We start from the raw sequence: 24,587 nt of genomic DNA, 5'->3' as shown, positions 1-24,587 counted from the left end.
GGTGTAATCACCTTAAATCAAGCTTTATTAATATTTTGAATGAATGAATGAAGTGAATACCTGAATGAATGACTACTGCAGTCATAATGTTTAACACCTTGAGATGTTCACAATTTGGAATACACAGAGAAGATGACTTGAATACAAACAAACTGGTTGAAATTCAATGTGGTTCACAGTAAAGATGCAGTGCCTTTCTATTTGTAGAACAAAGAATCTCAAGCAAAAACATATATACAACTAAAATATTTTCAAGTGCAATTATCCAAGGCTTTAAAAAGAATATATACATTTTACTATGTAATTCTTTCTTGCCCCCCCCCCAACACCACCACCCTATATCTTTTTAATGTTTGGCATAAGTGAACAACAAACCAGAATAGAATACGCATTTTTTTAAAGACTAATTTACTCCTGTTCTATTTAAGAGCAACACACTACCACTTATAACTATAGCCTTTTAAAAAAGCATCCTTATATAAAACAGTGGGGGGTGGGGGGAATCCCTGCTATACATATGAAGCACAATTTAAGCCCAATACAACTGACCAATCAAAATTAGTGAATGCACTGCATCTCTCTGCAGTGGAGAGAAGCCACAAGGTAGGCTGTCATTCTGCAAAAGCTGCCCAGAACAGGCTTTCCTCTGAAAAGCAGTGCCATTCCTTTTTAGAAAGACTGAATCTAAGTGTTGTCTCTGGAGACAAGAAGCCTTCAGTATGTTAAATTACTTTCATTATGTATTTTCAGATGCTTATTGATTCCACAGTAGGAAGAGTGAGAGACTGCAGCAGCCTCCAAGCAGCACTACATGTTCCATACATTAGCAGTACTGCTGAAACAATGGCACAGTACAGACACACATTTTCATTAAGGTCTTTTTCGAAGAGGTGTTTATGACCCTCTTCCCCCAGTCCTCTACTAACCAGTGAACAAAATGAATCAATCAAAACTGGAAACGCTTCAACTACATCAAGAATTTATCAAATCTTTAGCAGAGGTAAGATGTGTTCCTTATTATAGTATTCAGTTGCTTTTGAACCAGCATAGTGGGGTAAAATTACTTTGAAAAATTTCAGCCTAAATTTTAAGAGTTTATTTGCTTAATTCTACTTATTGCTAAACATGTATCTTTTAGATCTATTTATTTTAAGACATGATATGTTTTAAACGTAATTTTTTAGGATGCAATGTTAAATACAAAGAATATTCTTTGTTGAATCACTCTGAAGATAGATATCAGCTTTTTAAGTTACTTCAGATATACTAAATATCCTTAATGTTATCAGTAGTCTTTCTGAAGTGTTCAAAAAATGCTTGTATTTCTTGAAAGAATCAGGTTTACTATATAGCTATTATTTATTACTCAATTTTAGGTTTACTATTGGGCATGTTCATTGAAAATTATTTAATTTGCAGTCACCTTTTACATCACCCTTTACATTTCAATTACACTAACAGTTCATCAATGGAAATTTATAGTGTTTTATCATGGAATCTGTTTTAATCAGTTAAAAGTCAAACCATGTGCTAATAAGCAAGTGACAATATTTTACAGCAGGAAATACTGTAAAATTTATTATAAAGATAAGAGGGAATGACAGTATGTTTAATGTATGCTAATTGCTCATAATCTCTGAAAATACAGGTTAACTTCTAAAATGAGAGCAGAAATTGGTTTAAAAAAATACAGCTTTTCTTTCATGGTAGTATTTGTAATGTTAACTCTATTACTAAATATTATACTTAAAGTCTTTGTTAGGAAAAGAGAATATTTAAAGAAACCGTTAAATTTATGCATAAACTATGGCTCTAATGACACAGTTTGCTTACTTTGATAACAAATACTGTGTATGGTGTTAAATCAACACAACTAAAGTAACTTTCAATTAATAGGAAATTATTAGGAACCCTATTCCTTAACCATTTTTTTTTTCTTTTTCACAAGGGCCCAAAGCAGCTAATTCAGTATTTACAACTGACAATATGAAGAATGCATCTGACCCATCACCTCCCTAGCTGTCTGAACCACAAACTGCAGGATATTCTTGCAACAATGATTTTAAGACATTAAGGAGTTAAAACCGGAGAATACAGGTCTACATTACTGCTGGGATATAACACATCGACAGTAATCATCCTAAGAAGATGCTATATAAAACAGCCACAAAATGAAAATATAACTGTAAAAGCCTGAAAACAAAATGGTGAGCATTTTTAAAGGGGGAGTTTATACTGTAACATACCAAAATTGTGGAGCCACCGATTCTTGAAGAAACAATGAAACATGGATTGCCAAGAGAATGACATACATTACCAGCAAGCTAAATGAAGCTTTAGCAAGTATTTTTCTGCACTAAATACTCAGATATTCGTATCAATTGATATTACTAAAGGATTTTTCCATCTGAGTTTTATGACCAATTATGTATCCTCTTCTAATGAAAACAAACCAAATTAAATAGCAGATGGTTTTTATCAAGAGAACATGGACTGGACTTATAACCAAGTTAGGTGACCAAGAAATCATTTCAAAATAATGAGGACTGCTATAGAAACAGATTTACATTTGTAACAAAAGGATGTCTAAGTACATTTTAGAAGCTAGAAACCTTATGTTTCTTTTGTTTTCACATGTTCTGGAAAATAAAGAGACATCATCACATATTCTCTCAAAGGGAAACAATTCCTATCATTTGAGGAAGTTTCTCTCGGTCGTGACTTTTTAAGGCAAAACAAACACAAGTATTTTGTACTGGTCTTTAGAAATTCATCAGCCAACTAAATCTCACAATTCATGCAGTTGAAGTATTGGAGAGAAAAATGAAAGAATTCCTACAAGACATGAAATAAAACACAGCTACTTCACTGTTGTCAGGTAAAAACTCATGTCCAAATCTGTTAATGACATCATGTATCATATTGTGAAAAACTGCTATAGAGAGCCAAAAGGCCCATAAGGCAACAGCAAACAGGTAGGTCAGAAGATGCATGCACCCCAGGACACTGTTTACCATTTACAAGAGAAAAGAATCTTGCTCTAGAGTAGATGCATTTTCCTTAACTATCATCTAAACTGACACTTCTGCTTTATTTAATTCTAAATCTAACTGATGTGACAAAGACCTGATGTTTAATCTGTCAGTTCAGAAAATTTGGCACACTTTAAAATTTTCCATTTTTATAGGATTTCAATGCTGGCTAAGACCTTCACTTACTCAAATATATGCCTTTAGTAAGCTCAAAAGAAATTAATAATGTTAGCATTTGTGTTTCTGAAACACTACCTTTAAAATAATATGCATAAATAAAACTATATTCTAAAACTTGTCAAAGGTTACATCAAGTGAAAGGCTAACATGAGTTCTGAAAATTATTAGCTTTTATAATTTGTTATGATTTTGCAGGCAAAATGCTGTACTTGAAATGTGAAATATAGTTGGTTGTATGATTTTATATTTTAACTAAATATACTAATTACTGACATTTTAGCCCAGCAAATCAGACATTATTTTTATAAATTACTCTAAACTTCTATATATTAAAACATAGATATGCATGAATTAGCAAGAGTTTGGCTTTTTTCTTTTAATTTTCCTCAAAATGATACACACTGGGTGATTTACACAAAAGGTTTCACAGGAAATGTGTAACTTTAATAGATTGCTCAGAAAATGGGCTTCAGATACTCCTTTTCCCTAAAATTTCATTTTTTGCTTTAAAAATTCTGTTTAATAAAATCAACTGATGCATTCTTTTAAACCACCTTAAAAATGGCTATTTCTTAATATGATATTAAATTTCAATTTTCTCCTTCTACAAGGTATGAAAGGGTGTGGTCACAAAATAAATCATTCATTCATAAGAGTGATTAGTGCTCTTTTACTAAGGCCTGTGGTGTTTTACTTCAAAATAATGTCCTTTTTTTTTTTTTTTCATTGTTTTTTTTTTTTAAACATCTTTATTGAAGTATAATTGCCTTACAATGGTGTGTTAGCTTCTGCTTTATAACAAAGTGAATCAGTTATACATAATAATGTCCTTTTTTTCCAATTTTTATAAGTTTGCTTGTTATAAAGTTCAGTGAGCACTTTCACTGAGAAATATGAAATATTTATCATTTGCCTACTTCAGTGGGAAATAACTCCAGATATCCCCAAACACACTGTTGACTGCTGCTCTTCAATCAAGAGCACGGACAAAGTGATTTAAAACAAACTAGTGCTCTGTGCCACTTGTCATTTTAAGTGAACATTTGTCCTGTTCATTTGAAATCTCATGGGAATAATTACACCTACACTAATTGTGCTACAACATGTTAAAATAGCGTTTATTTTCCACCTACTCACAACATTTTAAAATGAAATCTTAAAACACTGGGCTAAAATTAGTTTTGCATACTGGGTAGTTTTATTATACAAAAATATACTGTATCTCAAATAATAACCTTGAAAAACCCAAATAAGGAAAACCTTTTTAGTTTATTAAACAATTTTGAACTATATAGGAGCAATCCCCAGTACAGTTATTTCTTCAGATGGGGAACCCAATTTCCCTGTACATCAAAACAATGCAAACCTTGATGTTTCCTAATTCTACATTTTCCATTAATAGTTTATAAATTTAAAAATTAAACTAAGTACACAATAAAAAAATTTTTTTACAAAGAACACAGGTTTTGTACGTCCTTTAAATTGCCAAATATCAAATAGTTTATTCTATTTCACTTTCTAGGGAAAAAACCAACTGCTCCAAAAGAATGTGTTTTTCTCCCATTCTGGAAATCAACATGCAGTCTGAATCTAACATTACAGTGCGAGATGACATTGATGACATCAACACCAATATGTACCAACCACTATCATATCCATTAAGCTTTCAAGTGTCTCTCACCGGATTTCTTATGTTAGAAATTGTATTGGGACTTGGCAGCAACCTCACCGTACTGGTACTTTACTGCATGAAATCCAACTTAATCAACTCTGTCAGTAACATTATTACGATGAATCTTCATGTACTTGATGTAATCATTTGTGTGGGATGTATTCCTCTAACTATAGTTATCCTTCTGCTTTCACTGGAGAGTAACACTGCTCTCATCTGCTGTTTCCATGAGGCCTGTGTATCTTTTACAAGTGTCTCAACAGCAATCAACGTTTTTGCTATCACTTTGGACAGATATGACATCTCTGTAAAGCCTGCAAACCGAATTCTGACAATGGGCAGAGCTGTAATGCTAATGATATCCATTTGGATTTTTTCATTTTTCTCTTTCCTGATTCCCTTTATTGAGGTAAATTTTTTCAGCCTTCAAAGTGGAAATACATGGAAAAACAAGACACTTTTGTGTGTCAGTACGAATGAATACTACACTGAACTGGGAATGTATTATCACCTGCTAGTACAGATCCCAATATTCTTTTTCACTGTCATAGTAATGTTAATCACATACACCAAAATACTTCAGGCTCTCAATATTCGAATAGGCACAAGATTCTCAACAGGGCAGAAGAAGAAAGCAAGAAAGAAAAAGACGATTTCTCTAACCACACAACATGAGACTACAGACATGTCACAAAGCAGTGGTGGGAGAAATGTAGTCTTTGGTGTTAGAACTTCAGTCTCTGTAATAATTGCCCTCCGGCGAGCTATGAAACGACATCGTGAACGACGAGAAAGGCAAAAGAGAGTCTTCAAAATGTCTTTATTGATTATTTCTACATTTCTTCTCTGCTGGACACCAATTTCTGTTTTAAATACCACTATTTTATGTTTAGGCCCAAGTGACCTTTTAGTAAAATTAAGGTTGTGTTTTCTAGTCATGGGTTATGGAACAACTATATTTCATCCTCTATTATATGCATTTACTAGACAAAAATTTCAAAAGGTCTTGAAAAGTAAAATGAAAAAGCGAGTTGTTTCCATAGTAGAAGCTGATCCCATGCCTAATAATGCTGTAATACACAATTCTTGGATAGATCCTAAAAGAAACAAAAAAATTACCTTTGAAGATAGTGAAATAAGAGAAAAATGTTTAGTACCTCAGGTTGTCACAGACTAGGGAAAAGGCTAAGTTTCACCAAACCCCCATTCAGAAGTTTTAAATTTAAATTGTAAAAAATTACTGCCAAATATAAGAAAAACATTTTAAGTACTGGTTATGTTGTAAATTTTCAATGTAAATGTCAAGATTAGATTAGGTCATATATATTCAATTTCTTCATTACTTAATGTATTTGTTGCATGGCAGTTTGTTAAGGTAATATCATGTGTATATTTTGTCAATATTATGTCCATCAGAAGATATTTATGTGAGTCATATTTTCTAAAGAATAAATACATAGCCTTAAAACACTGTATAACTTTAAAATATAACTGACACAGGTATCCTTGCTTTTTTTTTTATAAAGTGTATTGTTTCTAAGCCACAAACTATAGATATATTTATATGTTAACAACTGGAATAGCATTTTAACATAAAAACCAAAATTATGGGCTCCAAGCAACCAAAATGACCCAGGATTTTCTATACCACTATATTATGTTTTCTAGCATAGTCTACTTGCTATAATATTTGATGCATCAAAAATAATGAACCATATATGAAACTTTATCCTTTTTGGAATGTAGGAAATTGTAGGATTTATCAGGATTTTAAAATTCAAGAACCAAAAAACAAACAACCATGTATATGCACATCACGATAGGGGAACTTTTGAAATTCAAGTTTATTATGAAAAAGAGACTGATTTTCTAAGATCAAGGGCACTATGCCTATAATATACAAATGAACTGACAATAAAAGGAAGGAAGAAAACTAAGGCTTCTTTCCTCCTTCCTCACTTTGGTTGAGTTAAGCCAAATGCTCTGGATTAATACAGTATACTGGCAAAAACCAGTGCATTAAAATAAACAGACATCCTAACTTTATTCAAGTCAGCCTTTTTGTATAACAGAAGTTAACTACTAAAATCTGAATACAAGGAAGGAAAAAAAAAAAAGACTTTATGTCATTATAGAAAAGCCAACTATTTCTAATTTTAGAAACATAGCAACTTTAGAGTAATACAATTTACACAATGTTCCTACACTATCAGAGCTCCCAAGTGTTTCAAAATATAGTAGTCCTTTTCAACTCTCAAAATCATTAAAGTGGCAATAAATCTTGTGAATTTATTTCCACTACACCACTTAATTCAATGTAAAGCATTTTGCCTCCAATCCCCAATTCATGTTAGAAAACTGTGAAATTACTAATCCTTACTCTAGATATCAGGTTTGAGAATCTCATATCAAACGAGTATTTTCCAATTGTTATAATCTAATAATCTATCGATGAGTGCTAATTATCACTGTACCTGAAAAACAGCAATAAGTTATTTAAAGTAGGCAAATACTTGCTCCCTTGTAATTGGTTAACTGGACAATTCTTTATTCTGTTTTTTCATACTGTATTCACTAAATCAAGTAGCAACTCATTTTTAAATAAAAATTCTTATGTCAAACAATTCAATAATAATCTCTCATTGAAAGAAACATGTTTTCATTAGGTGGTCTTCTATAATTAAAAATTAAATGTTGGACTGTGAAGAAAACAACCAATTCAATAATATACCACTTTTATGTAAATAAATGAAATTCATCCAATTTAGTTTACTGAATACCTTATCCCTTGGGGAAATGAGCACCATGCAATAGCAGGAATTCACTGAGGTTTACATGACAAACTTAATAGTGATACATTTCTGATAATAATGTTATGTTGACATAATGTCAAATCTTGGCAAAGAAGCGGTTTCCTCCTGCCTTACTTTGTATTCTTTTATGGAATTAAAGAATGCTTCAATTTGACAAAATGTAGCATAAACAACTAAGACTTATTTTTTGAAAACTTAAAGAGAAATTAGGATTGCATAAAGACATTAAGAAAATTTTCATTCGACAAATATATTTAGCACAGAATATCTCCTAATATATTCATTTAAAAATTTTTAAATAATTTTGTACTTGGATTTCTGAGCATAAATATTTTAATCTCTAGCTTTATAATCTTAATAAAAATTAGACTATTTTTAGAAAAGTCTTCATGTTAAGAAAAACCCTTTGTGTTCTAAATATTTTTCATCTTCAAGTCTATAAACATGCCAAAGAACTCAGTTTAAAAACATTTTTCTAATAAATCTGCCTAAACTGCGTTCATGCCCTCTTGTTCTCTGTAATAAGAAATCTAACAAAATAAAAAATAAATAGCAAATATTATAATGTTGCCCTCTAAGCTGTTACTACTTCTGCACTTGACACTGGAACTATTAACAAGCATTTCTGTCCACCTGTAATGATCTTTCAGACATACAAAAGTACAACCACTGGTTTACAACAAAGAATATTCATATTTACCAGATAACCTCTAGTAGCTTTTCAGTGCTAAATAATATGTAATATGTAAACCAAAATAACATTTATGTTAAAAGTTCAGCTTTTAAAAACAAGTCACAAATACGTTTGCAATTACTGATCTCAGCTTAAAGGAGAGAATGAGAAGCTTAGATAACTTTTTATTTAAATGTTGTTCAATGAAAAGGTGAAATATTTTTATTCTTCTTATGATGGCCCTTAACACAATGTGTAAATGTTTTACTTTATTTCAAATAATTTTACCAAAAAAGCATTAATGCTAATTTTTCATGTTAGAATGAAATTTTTAAATGCAAAAGCAATAGAGGTAACAATACATTCAATATGGGATCTTCTTAAAATCATATTTTTCTATCCATAGGCCACAAATAATATCAATTTCTATATAGCTAACTGGGTTAGTTCTTGAAAACTAGTGAAATAAGAACTAGTCTTTTAAAAACTAACCAAAAATGAGCTCAACAAGATATGGAACTGTTGTTTTCTCTTTTGTTTCCTAATTTAAGGTCATTGTTATTCTACCAACTAGTACCCAACTGATGTTCAGACATATTAAAAAAGAATTATTTACAATGATGCTTTATTAAAAAATGCCATTCATAGCACTGAATAATTCTATACTTCTCCCCCATAATAAGTCAATTTTTAGGTATATGGTCTATTTTTAATCCCCCAAATAAAATTATAGCAAAATCTCAGCTCTCTGGACATTAAAAAATCAAACTCCTCATTTCACTGAGATTAGACTTAAACGTAAAAACCTAAAAGTATAAGAAAGCAAGTGCTTATTCGTAGGGCTTTATTCAACATAGTAATTTCAAGACTACTTTCCAAAGTCAACAAAACTTTTGGTTTTATTATATTTTATGATTGTACATTTAAGTAAGCTTTGTAATTCAATTAACATTTGAATCCTTACAAGGTAGAAGGCATTGTGGCTGATACTTATACGGCAGAAACTCATATATTACCCTCAGAGCTTAAAATCTAGAATCGAGGTAGTAAAAAGTATGGTAATACCTATTAAAAAAGCAGAATGTGGCAAATGTAAATTAAAAAGAATAACGTTCTTAGCAAACTTAATAAGAAAAGAATTATGTTGGATTTAAGAACAATATACACAAAAGCATTGTTGAGGAAAGCTACTAAAGCATATCCTGGAAACAGTAAATTGTTCTCTTTAGAAGAAAAATAATACAGTAGTGAGAAGTTGATATGGTAAGTTAAATTAGAACCAAAAGACAGAGGCCTTAAATGCCAGCAGAGAAATCTGAGCAGGGGAATAACGTGATAATGAGCTACAGAAAAAAAAACAACAACAAAAACAGCAATATGTAGAAAGAGTTGATTGAGTAAGACACAGAAATGGGAAGCTGAGAAAGCAAAGAAAACACACAGGATAGGAAGCTACTGCCATCACCCTGATAGGTAATGAAAGGCCTGGCAACAAGTGCTGGCAGTAGCTCTACAAAGGAGCATACAGATGTGACAGGCAACGTCAATGCAGAATCAATAGGGTATCCAACTGACTAGAAAGCCAACTGTTTTAAGAGAGTGAAGAATTAAAAATGATGGCCATAAAAAGACCACAAGAAATTAGATTTCCTCAATGATCTAAGAACTTTTTAAATTATGCTTTAAATAAAGTACATGGGTAACAAGGGCAAAAACAAAAAGAATTTCTGGCAAAGCAGAAAATTCAATTAAGTAAAATAAACATTATTCAAGAATGTTCTAGTTATTACAAATATTCAAAATGAAAATTCCTATTTGATGTTTTAAATTATCTACTTTATATTTCACATATTGGTTTATTCAGTTTTTCCATTAAACGCATTATTTTCTTCTTTGGAAATTTTTTCAATTATAAAAAACTATAAACAATGGCAAAATTCCAAGGTACACAAAGCAAAAAATATAAATATGATCCTTTGCTTCTTTCCTAATAATTTATTATAAATATCCATCCAACTCATTATATACATATCACTTTCATTCTTTGTTAATGGCTGCATAAGAATAATTTTTAAAAATTAAAAAATCATATAAGCAAAGTTTCTAAATAATATTGATAAAATATCAAATACTTAAACCTTTTTCTATTGTAATTAAATAGCTTCAAGCTACATTTCAAAAAGGTAAGAAAGGTAAGTTAGCAAACTGTGAAGCAGGTTCTTTTTCTAAATGGAAGTTAAAAGCAAGGGAAAAACCATAAAATAATCTATTTCTTTTCTTCCTTTCCACTCAGTAAGAAATATAAAAACTAGAGAAAACTTTTGACACCTATTTTCTTTACATCTCAGAGATAGACACCTGTGTGAGACCCCTATGGGACTGGGGTGAAGTCAAAGAAAGCTAAACGTGAGATGACTAATAATAAATCTTAGGAAAGAGAGAAGCTCAGATCACAATATAAACAAGAAATATAAGGAGATAATTAAACCCATATAAGGCAGGAAAAAGATCTAAAATACTCAGAGACGCTCAACTCTTAGAGAAATACAAAGAGAACATAGAACTGTGGGTTAGAGAGTTCACAAAAGAAAGCTAATTTGAAGACTTTTGCTAAGAAGCATTCCAAACAATGAAAGGATTAAAATAAAACCCAGACAACAGATAGACTGGACAGATTAGTAATATGATAACATATATTACATCATAAGAAGTAGAATGAAAGAATACTATAACAATTCACAAACATCTGGAACAGAGTAGTACTGAGATGTAGAAACAAAAGGAAAATTGGGTTCATCGTTAATACGAAAGCTATCACCTTCGAAAGAATACTCATTTTTATGAGAGAAAAAGAGATGAGCAAATTTAACACAGTAATATTTCTCCCCGGCTCATGATAAAATTAGGTGTGAAAATAACCCTAAGTATCCCTACCCTTCTATTCACACTTTTTTTTTTTTTTTTTTTTTTACAGACCTCTATAAGCTGTATCCATGGTTTTCAAGCATGACAGCTTTGTACTTCCACCAGCAAGTGGTAAAAAGCACTGTCATTCCTATCAGGGCCACCAATATCAACTCCATACCATTATCAAACTATGAAGCATCAAGTAAGATAAAAAAGGAGAGCTGAGTCTGTCTGGGATTGAGGCCATTTTCCTCACCCTGCTTCCATGAAAGCAATTATGTCATATTTCTGAGAGACATTAAGCAAGACAGACTACCAAAACACATCCATCAATTTTTCAGGGAGAAAAGAAAAAGGAGCAAGCGAAGATAATAACGTTATGAGGAATCACTTTCCACTCAGACAGTTTTGGACATATAATACTAATAAGGGATGCAAAATGAAAAATTTTTAATTTAACATAAAAAATTTTAATGTTAATGCTAACAATGAGAGTTCTGGCCATATGAGACACAGACTGTAGGAATGAGAAATATATATGGGACTGATATATATACACAGCAGCCTTTAATATTATACACAATCCCATATGTCATATGGTATGTGGAATACGGATTGGGTAGAGAAGAACCAAAGATATGTATTTCACTCTAATATTGTTAATGCCTCACTCAGAACAGTCTGAAATGTAAAAGATGAAACTACATAATCTACACTTAAACAATTTTCTTCCCAATTCTTAAAAAGCTGCAGTCTTTCTTTTGCTAATGAATTTTTTCCAAGTATCACTTCTTATAAGCAACAAAATGCTAGCAAACTGTAGCTACCTAAATTTATAAAACTGTCTTTAATCCACACAATAAAATAATGGTCTGTAATACTAATGTAACCTTTCATAATGCTTCCCCAAAAAAGTGATAAATACTAATGGATGAGTAAATATTTGTGAAATTTTGTGAAAGGAACAATTTTTAAACTTCTGATCCTACGGAACCTTGTTTAGGAGAGAGTTCCTCAAACTATAGCCCACCTGTATCAGAACCTCTATGGTGTCTGTTTGGAAACTGCAGTTTCTGGGCCCCACCTTTACGTAAGGAGTCAGAACCGCTATGGCTGCAGCCCTGAATAATAAGTTTTAATAAGTACCCTCAGGTGATTTGTGTGCTAAAGCTTAAGAACCATTACTTTATATACCAGAAGACAGACTGTGTATCAAAGTGACAAACATTCAAGTAACTAATAAATGAAAAGATACAGACGCAGCTCTGAACTCAATTCAGGCCACAGTGCCTTCTTAAGGAAAAAATTTTTAAGCTTACTTCATTTTAACTAATAAAATTTTAGTTGAACCATATATACTATAGTTCAGCAGGACATCTGTTTCCTTAAGAACTAAAATTCTATTTTCTAAAAGGAAGTTACCTAGGCAAAAGTTTCCTTTAAAAATCATACACTCAGAAGATAAAACAGTACTAAACATAAAGAAGATGACACTATAAAGTGTTACTTTCACTTCATTCAGCCAAAATATTCTGTTAATTATAAACTGCACAACTACTGTTTATCATAATGTTATCTTATTCTGACCAGAAGGTAAGCACTATACTTGCATATTTTTGCTCATTTCAATATAAAACTTATTACTTGTAAAATAAGTTCACAGGGAAAATACTAAAAAACTCTGTTTTGTGTATCTTTTGAACAGATGTCACTCAAGTTAGGTAGATGGTTTGAGTCAAACATTTTTCCTTTATTATTGTAATTTCTTTTGTTTGTGCCATCAACACAATTTAGGAAATATTCAGCTACTCTTTGGTAATTTATGACAACTTTAATTTCCTATTCTGTTTTATAACAGTTTAAGTAACACTGGTATTCAGTGTTACTTAAATACTTCAAATGGTATTACAGAAGCACTACTCTGGGAACATTTCTTATTAACCCTTTCACTAAGAATTCTTTCCAACAACATTGATATTATCTTCTGTTGTAATTCTTTTGCTTTTTAGCATTTTCACTGAATCACAGAACCAACAGAACTATAGAGTGAGCTAGTATTATTGAAAATGGGCTGCTAGTGAATACAATTTAAATACATAGAGAAAACAGTTTAGGTGACTGAATATAGCCACCTTACAGAAAAACATATGCCAAAAAATACATTTCAGATAAACAATGACTTTGGTGTAGGGTTTCCTGGAGTCTCATAAATCCCCTGAAATTGTGTGCAAAATTTAATGTGCATCTGTATGCGTGCTTTTTCTCTGGAGCAAACATCTACAAATTCAAAAAGATCCTCACAAGAGCATGTCGTCGAAAACTAAAACAAAAACTATTCTTTTTTTAATTATTATTATTTTTTTTAACCACGCCACACGGCATGCGGCATCTTAGTTCCCCAACCGGGGATCGAACCCGTGCCCCCTGCAGTGGAAGCGCAGAGTCTTAACCACTGGACTGCCAGGGAAGTCCCTAAAACAAAAATTATTCTTAGTGTTAGGAAGAAGGTAGGAAAGCAAAATTGGTAAATATTATACATAATTTATTTATAGCCTGCCTTATTCTAAGGAAAATATAAGAACTTTTAAAAGCATCCAATTTTAGATACAATTAAATTAAATGAGAAAATAAATATAATAAAATCATAGCAAACAGAATGAAAAGAATGAGAAAAGTTAAATTAAAATTAATCCTGGTTTGAAATAAAAATGTAAAACATGTATCATTATCTTGCATTCTTACAAGAGGTGAGTCAAAAATTGTTCCCTGTGCTTTCCATTAGGTCAGATAAAGAGAGAAAAGAGCCTGATTACACAACTCAGCATTGCTAAAATAAAAATCCTCTAGCTGTTCAAAAGTACCAACTATTCTCAATACTGAGACCAGAAAGCAGTGCCTTTCATGGATCTTCTCAGAAGGTATGTAATGTGTAAATGTTTCTACAACAACTTTAAAGACAACCGAAGTCTCATATGGTTGTTTCTTAGGTCCTTCAAAATACAAAAATGGCTACAACAATCTTACAGAAAAGGCAACAAGAAGTTTCTTAAGGCTGATGGTTATAATTTTCCTCAATGTACTATAATGGCATCAAACTAAAAGAAAATTCAGTAAAACGAATTATATGGGAATGAATAATATAACATTGTCCAGGTATAAAACCCTCTGCAATTCTGGTTTAATCCTAGGACAGATTCTAGAATACTAAAGCAGTGGATCTCAACCATTTGGTACACATCTACAGGGCTGATCAGACTGGTTGGAAGAGAGAAATGGCACTTCCAGATGACAAGAAGACAGATGTTCTTAAAAACAAAACAAAAAGGCACCCAGGGGCTTCCCTGGTGGCGCAGTGGTTGAGAATCTGCCTGCCAATGCAGGGGACACGGGTTCGAGCCCTGGTCTGGGAAGATCCCACATGCCACGGAGCAACTGGGCCCGTGAGCCACAATTGCTGAGCCTGCGCGTCTGGAGCCTGTGCTCCGCAACGAGAGGCCGCGATGGTGAGAGGCCCGCGCACCGCGATGAAGAGTGGTCCCCACTTGCCGCAACTAGAGAAAGCCCTCGCACAGAAACGAAGACTCAACACAGAAATAAATAAATAAATAAATAAATAAATGGCACCCAGGTAATTCTGATGTACTTATTCCTCTCATCCTCCTCACTCCCCAACTTTCAGAGATTACTAATTAACAGAAATGGATAGAGTGATTAGCATTCAGAAAAATCTTCCATAAATATTCTTTCTCAATGAAATTCTAGAAAAACTCATTGGCAGAGAAATGGTTAATTGCAAAACCCTAAACCTGAAGAGCCACCTGAGCTGAGGCAAAGACTAACATCAGGAGAATTACACTCCACCCTTGACAGAGATCGCTGCTAGCAAATTCCAAAATGACAAGTTAAAGAACTGAATTTTCATCAACTAATTTTAAGATAAATCTACTTTGCCCTAAATTTCTAGTCCTCATTAAAACATCTTCTACCTATCAGTGATTCAAAGACACAGTTTGAACAGATACAATGAGCTAAAAAAAAAACCAAAAAAAAACTGTGCTTTCAACTACATGATAAAAGACACCATATAAATATTTTATCACTGTTGTTAAATACAAGAAATACGATATCACTATCATTTATATTAACAAATACACTTACTGGTTCTACAACACAACTAACTTCTCAAAATACGTAAATGTTTCTAAAATCTTATCGAGTAATATATGTCACAGGATCTAGTAGGCAGATCACAAAATGCCCAGACAAAATTGGCAAGCAGCAATAACCATAAAATCCTAGTTACCAACATAAATAAGTCTGTTATCTTGTAAGCGTTTTTTTTTTTAATCATAAAATCACTTTTATAAGGCTCATTATAATAGCACTTAGCCCTCACTTGCCCAAATCTGAACATTTCATAAAAGGTTTGGGTTGTAGGCACGTACAAAAGCGGCGGCGATAAGACAAATAATGTCAACATCAATATCACAGGGCAAAATATAACTAACAACAAGAGTACAAATGAAGAGCAATGGAGCACATGTCCCTGGAAAAGCTGCTGAAAGGAAACGACACTTGAAGTAAGCTCTGACTGAGGAATAAGACTGGCTGATGGCCAGTAACAGGTGTAACTACAAAACTGTAAAAATTATACTAAAAAAAAATCAAAGAATAAGATAAAATGAACTGGGAATTATACTTACAGTCTATAAAGCAGAGCAAATTTATCTCTATTGTGTAAAGAATACATACCTACCAACCAATACAGCAATAGGAAGATGTGCCAAGAACAAGTAACTCATCAATGAAAAACAAATGACACACACAGCAAAAACAAAATGCAAATTAGAGTAAGTTAAAAAAACAAGTTAATATACTGTTTTTCACATATGTGACCTGGCAAATAATTTTTTAAATGCTAATATTTATTAATTATGACAAAGTTGTAGGTATACTCTCTCACATTAGTAGTAGAAAGAAATTTCATTTTGAAATATTAAGCAAAACATTAAACATAACCTTTGACCAGGAAATTCAACTTCTTAAATTTATCCTAAGGAAACAATGGAATAATTGTACAAAAATGTATCTCCAAGCATGGTCATAAAAGGACAGTTATACTAGTAAATAATATTAAAATGACCAAAATAGTTAACAATAGTAGACTATTTACATAAATTACTGGAAAGTTTTCATCTGAATATTACCCAGCCATTACAATGATATAGATTTATGTTTATTAACATGGAAGGATGTCCATAATGTAATATTAAGTGCAAAAGAATATGTACAATAGATATAGTAATGTACAAGGAAACAGTTGAGAGACTTCCCAAAATAAATCCGTAGGTGATACCTACCTACATGTTCTAGTTTTCAGCAATTAATACATACCTGAATTTTCTAGTTTGCACAATTAACATATATTATAATTTTACAAATTAAAAAATTATCCTATTAAACCACTGATAGTAGTATGACAGTAGTACTTAATTTTTTAAATAACACTAGAATTGAGCTGATTATTCTGAAAAAATAAAAATATATAGCATATGGCAGGCCTTATGAAAATTCCTCCCTCAGCTACATTTAGGAACTTAATAGTCACCAAATATAAGTATAAAATTATATTATTAAATGAAACTTATACAAGTAAAACTGAGCCTTTGAAAGTCAAATTAATTGGTCACTAGGACGTATTTAAAATAGACACTTTCTTCACAAAAGTACTGTCCAGATTGAGACTGCTTTGTCAATATTCAGGTCTTGTTCAGTTTTATGTGACCTTTCATTTATGAGCATACTTTATAAAATACTCATTTCTCTGCCATATTTTGTAGAAATTTAAAAAGATGAAAACATATCATAGTTATTTAATTTTCTTGGTTTATTTTAAACCAAAGTAGTAGTAGATAGCATTTTTCTACTTTCTTCCTCTTACATTCAAAACTATATATATTTTCCCAAAGTTAAAATATTAAATACATGAAACATAACATTTTTCATTTTAAAAACCCTGGGCAATGCCATAAACACAGCATATTAATTATGATTTCTCCACCCCTTGGTATGTTCCTTTTGTAAGTTTTCTGATATTATCTTGTACTTTTAATTAGGCCAGGTTATCAAATCTAAAAAAAATTCATTAAGCTGTATACTTGAGTTTGTGCACCTTCCTTATACTTCAATAAAATGTTAAAAATAAAACTGACATCTATTTAAATGATGCCTGTTTAATGCTCTTAAATGTTCTCTAGAATGCATTTAAATAATCAAAAGCAAAATACAAACCCTAGACTAAGATTTTTTTTATTTTCTTAGAATGCTCAAAATGAACACGTTTAAATCCCAAACCAATCTCATATCTCAAAAGAAAAAACTGCAGGCAGCATCAATGGAGAAGAGGAACCATTACATTAAAATTTTTTTCTCTTCTCTCCCAAGCACTTATTTTTCCTTTTTTTTTTTTTTTTAAGTGTTAAATGTGATTTTAATAAGTAGAGGAGGTGAGCAGAAAGAAGATATACATCCAGGCGGGAATCACATAGCGTAAACCAGATGAAGAATCAGAAATGGAAGATGTGCAGTTTTTCCCAAGGTCAGTTCACTCGAAAATGAACACAACCGAGGTACTTTCAGGATAGGTTAAATGAAGTCTTGTTAAGAAGTTCATACTGTGAGCCGATGCAGCACTGACTTCCTCGCAGAGGTCCAGGTACAAACATGCCTTGGACATGTATTATAGAGTAAGCTACCACATCTGTTCCTTATTTGGCTTCCTTTAAGAGGCAAGGGTGCTATGTGCCATATAATGACCTCACAAAACTTCAGTAGGCATCTGTCCTTACAGATGAAACAGCGGGTGGGATCAACTCTTGTTCCAAGTACGAGCTGGGCTGGAATTCTGGGACCTCGAGTTTTTTCCTTCTCCAAAGACTGGGGTCCCTAGGGATTAGGGCAACTCACCCCAGTGCAGACAGCCTCAAAATCTTTCCCAAAGTGCTTCCCGGCCCATTCCGGTCGGGGATGGGGTGTGGTGGCCTGGGCCCCCTGCTAGTTGAGGCAGGGGCAGCAGAAGCAGCAGACGGTCCGGCAGGGATTCTTCTTCTTGTACTGCACGGCCTTGCTCACCTGCACCTTGGCCTGGCCGGTGTAGTCGAGGGTCTTCTGCACGTTGAACTCGATGACATCCAGGGTGTCCGCCTGCTGCTCCACCAGCATGGCCATCTGCAGGAAGAGGTCGTGCAGGTCGCGGATGCGGCTCTCCAGCCGCAGCATCTCGCGGTGGCGGCTCTCGATCTCGTTGAGGGCCGCCCGCGCGCCCTTCACGTCAGCCAGCAGGTTCTCTGAGAACACGTCCCACTTGCCTTGTTCGAACATGTCCTCGATCTGGTCGCCCGACACGTCCTTGCCCATGATCTCCAGCTGGCGCTGGATTTGGATCTTGCAGTTTTCGCGCTGCTTCATCTCGGCCTGGTTGTACTCGTGCATGGCGGCCTGGAAGGGGCGGGTGAGAGCGCTGTACCGTGCGTGCGCGATGCGCGCCACGGCCGAGTGCACGCCGTGCTGCAACTCGGCGTCCTCGCTCAGCGCCTTCATGGCGCTCAGCTTGCAGTGGATGCGCTCGCCCTGCGCCTTGATGTCCTTGGCAACAGAGTTGATGGGGCGCTTGACGCTGCTGAGGCGCCGCACGGACATGAGGAAGCGGGTGTTCTGCTTTCCCAGCCGCTTCACGTCGGCAGTCAGCTGCTGGTTTTCATCCTGAAGGTCCTGGATGTCTCGGTACAAGGATTCCAGGATGTGGTGCATCTTGAACATGATATCCTCAGGGGGCGAGTCAAATTCATCGTCCTTGTCTGGGAACTGCTGTTCATACCGCTTGGTTACTCCACGAGTTCTACTAGCCGGTCCTTCATTATGCTTTGGGGTTGAGATGTGGTTTTCTTCTCTTTTTCCTCTTCATCCATTTTGTCCCCTTGCTGTAGCTCCATGTCTTTGTCTTATTTTTCCCTTTAACACACTCTTCAGATGGACTGACTCCTTCCTCAAAGATGGTTTATAATTTCTGTGAGCTCATGGACCACAACCAGCATTCTTTCCTGACCAGATTCAATGGACAGTTTTTCCTTGAGGATACCTGCTTTTCGGATGATGATCTTGTTGAGAAGACTTTGGAGAAGCTGACAGATGTTCCTCTTAGGTCCACAGCTCCTTACCTTACGTATACCAGTGTGAGCAGGAATCCTTGGTAGGAGCTGACATGGCCTTGCGTCACTAGCTCTGGGTGTTGAAAGCAGGCCGCTCCATCTGATTTCTTGAAACCCTATTTCCTTTTTTTTTTTTTTTTTAATTTTATTGTATTTATTTTTTATACAGCAGGTTCTTATTAGTTATCTGTTTTATACATATTAGTGTATATATCTCAATCCCAATCTCCCAATTCATCCCACCACCACCGCCCCCCACCACTTTAACCATTACATTAAAATTTTTTTAATTGCTTTTAAGCTGTACAAGTCCTTCAACTTCCACTAACAAATAATATTGTTACAGCCTCTACCCAAAATTTACAAAAGTCCCAACTTCACACAATTCTTTTGTCTTTATAGCACTTTGGTTCTCATTAGCACCTCCACCGGAGTACAAGTGGAAGAAATAAATAATAAGTGCAAGTAGAAGTCCTCTTCTTACTAGCTGTGTGATCCTAGGAATGTTACTTGTCTCATCCAGACTCTGTTTCCCCAACTGCAAAATGATAACATCTACCTCAGAGGCTGTTGTGAAACCTCAATGAGATAAAATATATACAATGTTTAGCACAGTACTTGCCACAAAGCAAACAATGACAGCTTTTATCATTTTTCTGAAATTTTATGTTTTTTTAATGTATTTTCAATTCAATTATGTCATGTAGTTCCAAAAAAAATCACTATGTATTGATTACTGTAGTTCCTCAAAAAAGTACTTTTTCTCGTCTCAGTATTTGAGACCTGATTTTCACTTAAATGTGTTTATTCTACGTCAGTGCCCAACTTTAACTTGAAAATCTTCATAGTAATACTTCAGTATTTTGTTACCAGAAAAAATACACAAGAAATGTATATTATGTGATTTTTTAAGAAAAAACAAAAAAAGATGTCATTTTTGTACACATAAGAGTAGAACACACGACCACAGATGATGATGTATAACCAATGTCACCTTCAAAATATATAAATTCATCCTTTAGTTCTATTTCTAAAGAAAGAAGGATAAGAGGAGAGCAATATTGGAGGGACCTACTATATGCTAGGCAAGGTTGAAAACAATCTATAAATTTGTCTCATTAAATCTACCCAACAGTCCTTTGAAATCTGAGAGAGAATTTACCTTGTCGATATTCACAGAGTTCGCAGGAGCAATGCAAATGGGATTTAAAGCAAGCTCTAGATGGCTTCAAAACCTATGTTCTCCTGTCTCTTAATCACAAACTACATAGCAGGAACAATTACATTATTTTATGGTATAATTTTATGACATTTTGAAGTCTCTAAAATGTTAATAAAGTATTACTTTGATGAAAGAAAAGTTTGTGAATACTGTGCTGTTCTAGTTATTGCATTAAAATAACTAGCCTGCAAGTGCCCATTCAACAAAAATGTTCATAAATCATAAATCATTTATAAATCATTTATCTCAGTAGAAGTCTTCCCAGCTACTCCTTTTCAGTTTTTATTTTCATTGCTACATTTTAACCCACTCTAGAATATCAATTTCATTACTTCCTTTTAGGTAGAAAGTCTCCACATCAATTAGATGGCTGTTCTTAAGTATCCCCAAACCTTATTTAAAAAAAAAAAACAATACCTTCTCTCTCTCCTCCACCCTCTGTCCAGCAATTACCACTGTTCAGTATTTATGGAGAAGACCAAGCCGAATTTCTCAGAACACAGTTTAAAAACAAACAAGATTTTGAACTACTAACCTTACTAGGAAATTCTATGAAAAATGTCCTGTTCACATTTTTCTTCCTGTATTGAGATCCTGACTAAATATTATTCTTATTTCTGTTAGAAGTTAAGTAACTATGGCTCATAACCAGGCTCCATCACATGCCTATAACCAGATCTGGAATAACATCCTACAAGTATCCGGAAGACCAAGAATGAACTTTATTAATCAGCATAACTCTAAAACAGAAACAGTCTTAGAGACAAGCACACAGTAGCGTTTTAAAACATAGGTATCAGCAGAGAATTGAATATGTAAACCTGATTAGAATAAAAAGTAGTTTTCTTTTACTCCCAAATTATTTACCTGTAAAACCTTAAATTGGCCTGAGGCCATTATTTGTTTCTTAAGAGCAACAGGAGAAAAAATGTATAATTAGCCATGATATCAGAAGAGTATGCAGGATATTTTATAAGCCCTATCCCATTACAGCTGTTTACTTTAAAAACATCAGTTAACATTTCATATCTGTGTATAAAAAAGGTATGTTTCCTGCCAATAAAAAGACATATAACTCTGGCACTTTCTTCTTGAGGAGAAGCAGGACACATTAAAACACTGTGTGTGTATTTTATTTTGTTTTGACTCTAATGTCTTTCTAGGGCAGAACTTTACAGATCAGCCATTCTCTTTCCTCCAAAACACAAAGAATCCTCCTTCCATGTAGTTGATATGGTACAGATGCATTTGTTTCTTATTTGCTGCCAGAACAAATTACCACAGACTTAGAGGCCTGAAAACTACAAATTTATTATCTTCCAGTTTTGGAGGTTAGTAGTCCAAAATGAGTCACAGTGGGCTAAAATCAAGGTGTTGGCATAGCTGCATTCCTTTCTGGAAGTTCTAAGGGAGATACCATCTCCTTGCTCATTCAATTTGTCAGCAGAATTTAATTCCTTCAGCTTGTAGCACTGAGGTCCCCATTTCCTTGCTGCCTGTGAGGTGGGGACAGTTCCCAGCTACTAAAGGACATCTGCATGTCCATGAGTCCCTTCCTTTATCTTCACAGCCATCAATGGCAGGTTAAGTACTTTCACGCTTCAAATCTCTCCTGCCTCTTCTTCTACCATTGCAGCTCTCTGGCTCACTCTTCTGCCTTCCTCTTTCACTTTTAAAAACTCAAGTATTTAGAATGGTCCCATCTGGATAATCCAGACTAATCTCCCATCTCAAGGTCCATAACCTTAATCACATTTGTGAAGTCCCTTCTGCCCCATAAGGTAATATATTCAAAGGTTCCAGTGACTAAGATGAGAATATCCTTGAGGGGGCGCATTATTGTGCTTACCATACAACACCACATGCTGAGCTGCACTGACTTGAAGCGAAGAACAAAAGAGCATGTCACCACCTTTTGGCTAAAGAAGAAAAGTTCTTAGGATAAAACAGAGTTCAAAATGCTAAGCAATCTTCATCAAATACTACCATTATCAGAGAATCTATCAATTTAAGTAGACATTATCATTAAATCCTTACTTCTTTTTAAATGGAAAAACACCTAAATATATTAACAACTTACTCAAAGCTAACTATATTTCTCACTGTAAAATAGCACTAGTTTCTACCATTAGGCTCTCTCTCTGTTCACTTTCTTTATGTGCCACAAATCTTTATCTGGAAGAAAGCTTCTCACAAAGCTAAAGACACACTGGAAGACACACAGGCTTAGATGAGGTCTTCTGAAAACCATGACACTTTTTATATCACAGAAACAAAAATGAATTTGTTAAAATGGTAATAAGACCCATGAGTGCAAGACAACAAGCCAGAATCTTAGAATTCCCATATTAAATATATCTGAAGACTAAAGAAAGGGTGTTGCTGCTTTAAACTAGTTTTGGCAAAGAGAAAGAATAACTTCTATGGGTATACTTTTTCTGTTGCTCTTCTAAGTAAACGAAAGACTTGCCTTAGAGAACAGATGAACAGAGAGAAAAAAGATCCCATAAAACTGATTTTAGTCTTTAAGTAAAAATTTCCACAAAATGTCATTCTTCCAAAACAAAGTAATAACTTTTAATACTAGTAGACTCCAAAAGGCAAAGTAATTAAAGTGCCTTGGCAAATTTATTGTTCTAAGTCTGTAAGGTTCCTTAGACTCTATGAAACACTCTTGTATCCATTCGTTCTTAGGGAATACAGAGATTTTATATACATAAAATTCAAGTCTGCACTGAACATTACCTCTAATCATATTTTAAAACTAAAATTAGTTTGGAATCTCAACCTACAGAAATTTTTATCAAAGCGATTCAAATTTACAATGCTCATTTGATTTTATGGACTCTGAGTGCATATGCGCAAAAGGCAAATACAAATTATTTTAGTCTAGTTTCCACTAATGGCAGAGTAAATTGGTCAAGCATAGTTTCCTGCAGATAATTTCTAAACCTAGATAAGCCATTTTTAAAAACACGCTTATTTGAAGGCCCTGGAAAGTGATCAAAGGCAGGAACGTACGGAAGGAAGGGTTACATTTGAAATACATAAATTGCAATGGGTAAGGATTCCAAGTTTGGGGTTTTTTGCCTAAGGGCACTGACCACCATTACTGCCATCGACTCCCATTCCAATGCCCACAGTTCTTGCAGCAGAAAAATACAGACTTACAGTCCAGAGATGGTAGAGAACATGAATTAAGGCAGAGTAACTATAAATTTAGAAAGAAAAATCCTAAAAAGAATAGAGCCACAGCAGGAGCAAGACCCAAATCCCTGGCTTACCATTAAAATACACACATGGGAGAGAAGGGAGGACCCAGGAGGAGGGGGAGATGGGAGGATCCAGGAGGATGGGGAAAAGCAAGCAAAAGTCAGAGGGGTGTCTACCCTTAAAAGACTGGCAAGCCATGTGAGTTTACTGCTTTTTTTAGACTGATGGTTTTCCCCAAACAGTACACAGCTCAAGCAGCAGAAAGCTGGGGCCTTACTATAACTTGAGGTGTCACAGGACAGAGCTCAGAGCTGAAAGAGCAGCTGGAAATTTAGGAAGGAAACTCTAAAGGAAAAAAAGATACACAAAACCTGAGGCCCATGATCTTAGTATCAACTCTGCCAAAATTCTTGGTGTCATCTAAACTACAGAGGTACAGGGCTGGTCTATCAGGTACCAGGTTCTTAAAGCAATAGCTATAAGCCAGAAGAACTGAGCAGAGATGAAGACCACACAGTACAGGGGAAAGAATGTGTAGCTTGAGATCAGACAAGTTAACTGCCAGCTGGAACAATAACAACAAAAAATAATCCTCAGAGAACACAGTTGAATCTCAAATGACAAATATATTATCCACAATGTCCAGTTTTCAACCAAAAATTACTCCA

At 34.1% G+C, this 24,587-nt stretch overlaps 3 protein-coding genes across 3 annotated transcripts in view; 1 reads left to right on the top strand and 2 right to left on the bottom strand.

Moving 5' to 3' along the window:
• The window catches only part of COG5 (component of oligomeric golgi complex 5), a 296,956-nt gene that overhangs the window by 214,983 nt on the left and 57,386 nt on the right, over positions 1-24,587 (bottom strand). The gene's annotated exons all lie outside the window — the stretch shown is intronic.
• GPR22 (G protein-coupled receptor 22) lies at positions 2,905-6,061 on the top strand. The gene is made up of 2 exons (XM_068550151.1): positions 2,905-2,975; positions 4,735-6,061. Exon 2 carries the CDS (start codon positions 4,760-4,762, stop codon positions 6,059-6,061), a length of 1,302 nt encoding a protein of 433 aa, XP_068406252.1. The 5' UTR covers positions 2,905-2,975; positions 4,735-4,759.
• Positions 18,331-19,193, bottom strand: LOC137768670 (syntaxin-11-like). Its single transcript, XM_068550219.1, is given in 2 exon segments — positions 18,331-19,163; positions 19,166-19,193. Coding segments are annotated over 2 exon segments (861 nt in total).

The sequence above is a fragment of the Eschrichtius robustus genome, chromosome 8, assembly GCF_028021215.1.
Source record: "Eschrichtius robustus isolate mEscRob2 chromosome 8, mEscRob2.pri, whole genome shotgun sequence".
Classification (NCBI taxonomy): Eukaryota; Metazoa; Chordata; class Mammalia; order Artiodactyla; family Eschrichtiidae; genus Eschrichtius; species Eschrichtius robustus.
The sequence above is the reverse complement of the archived record's forward strand: the minus strand, read 5'-3'. Positions and strand labels throughout refer to the sequence as shown.

What these genes read in the sequence shown, in the direction of transcription:
- GPR22 (XM_068550151.1), top strand. Translation starts at nt 4,760, where the DNA reads ATGTGTTTTTCTCCCATTCTGGAAATCAACATGCAGTCTGAATCTAAC.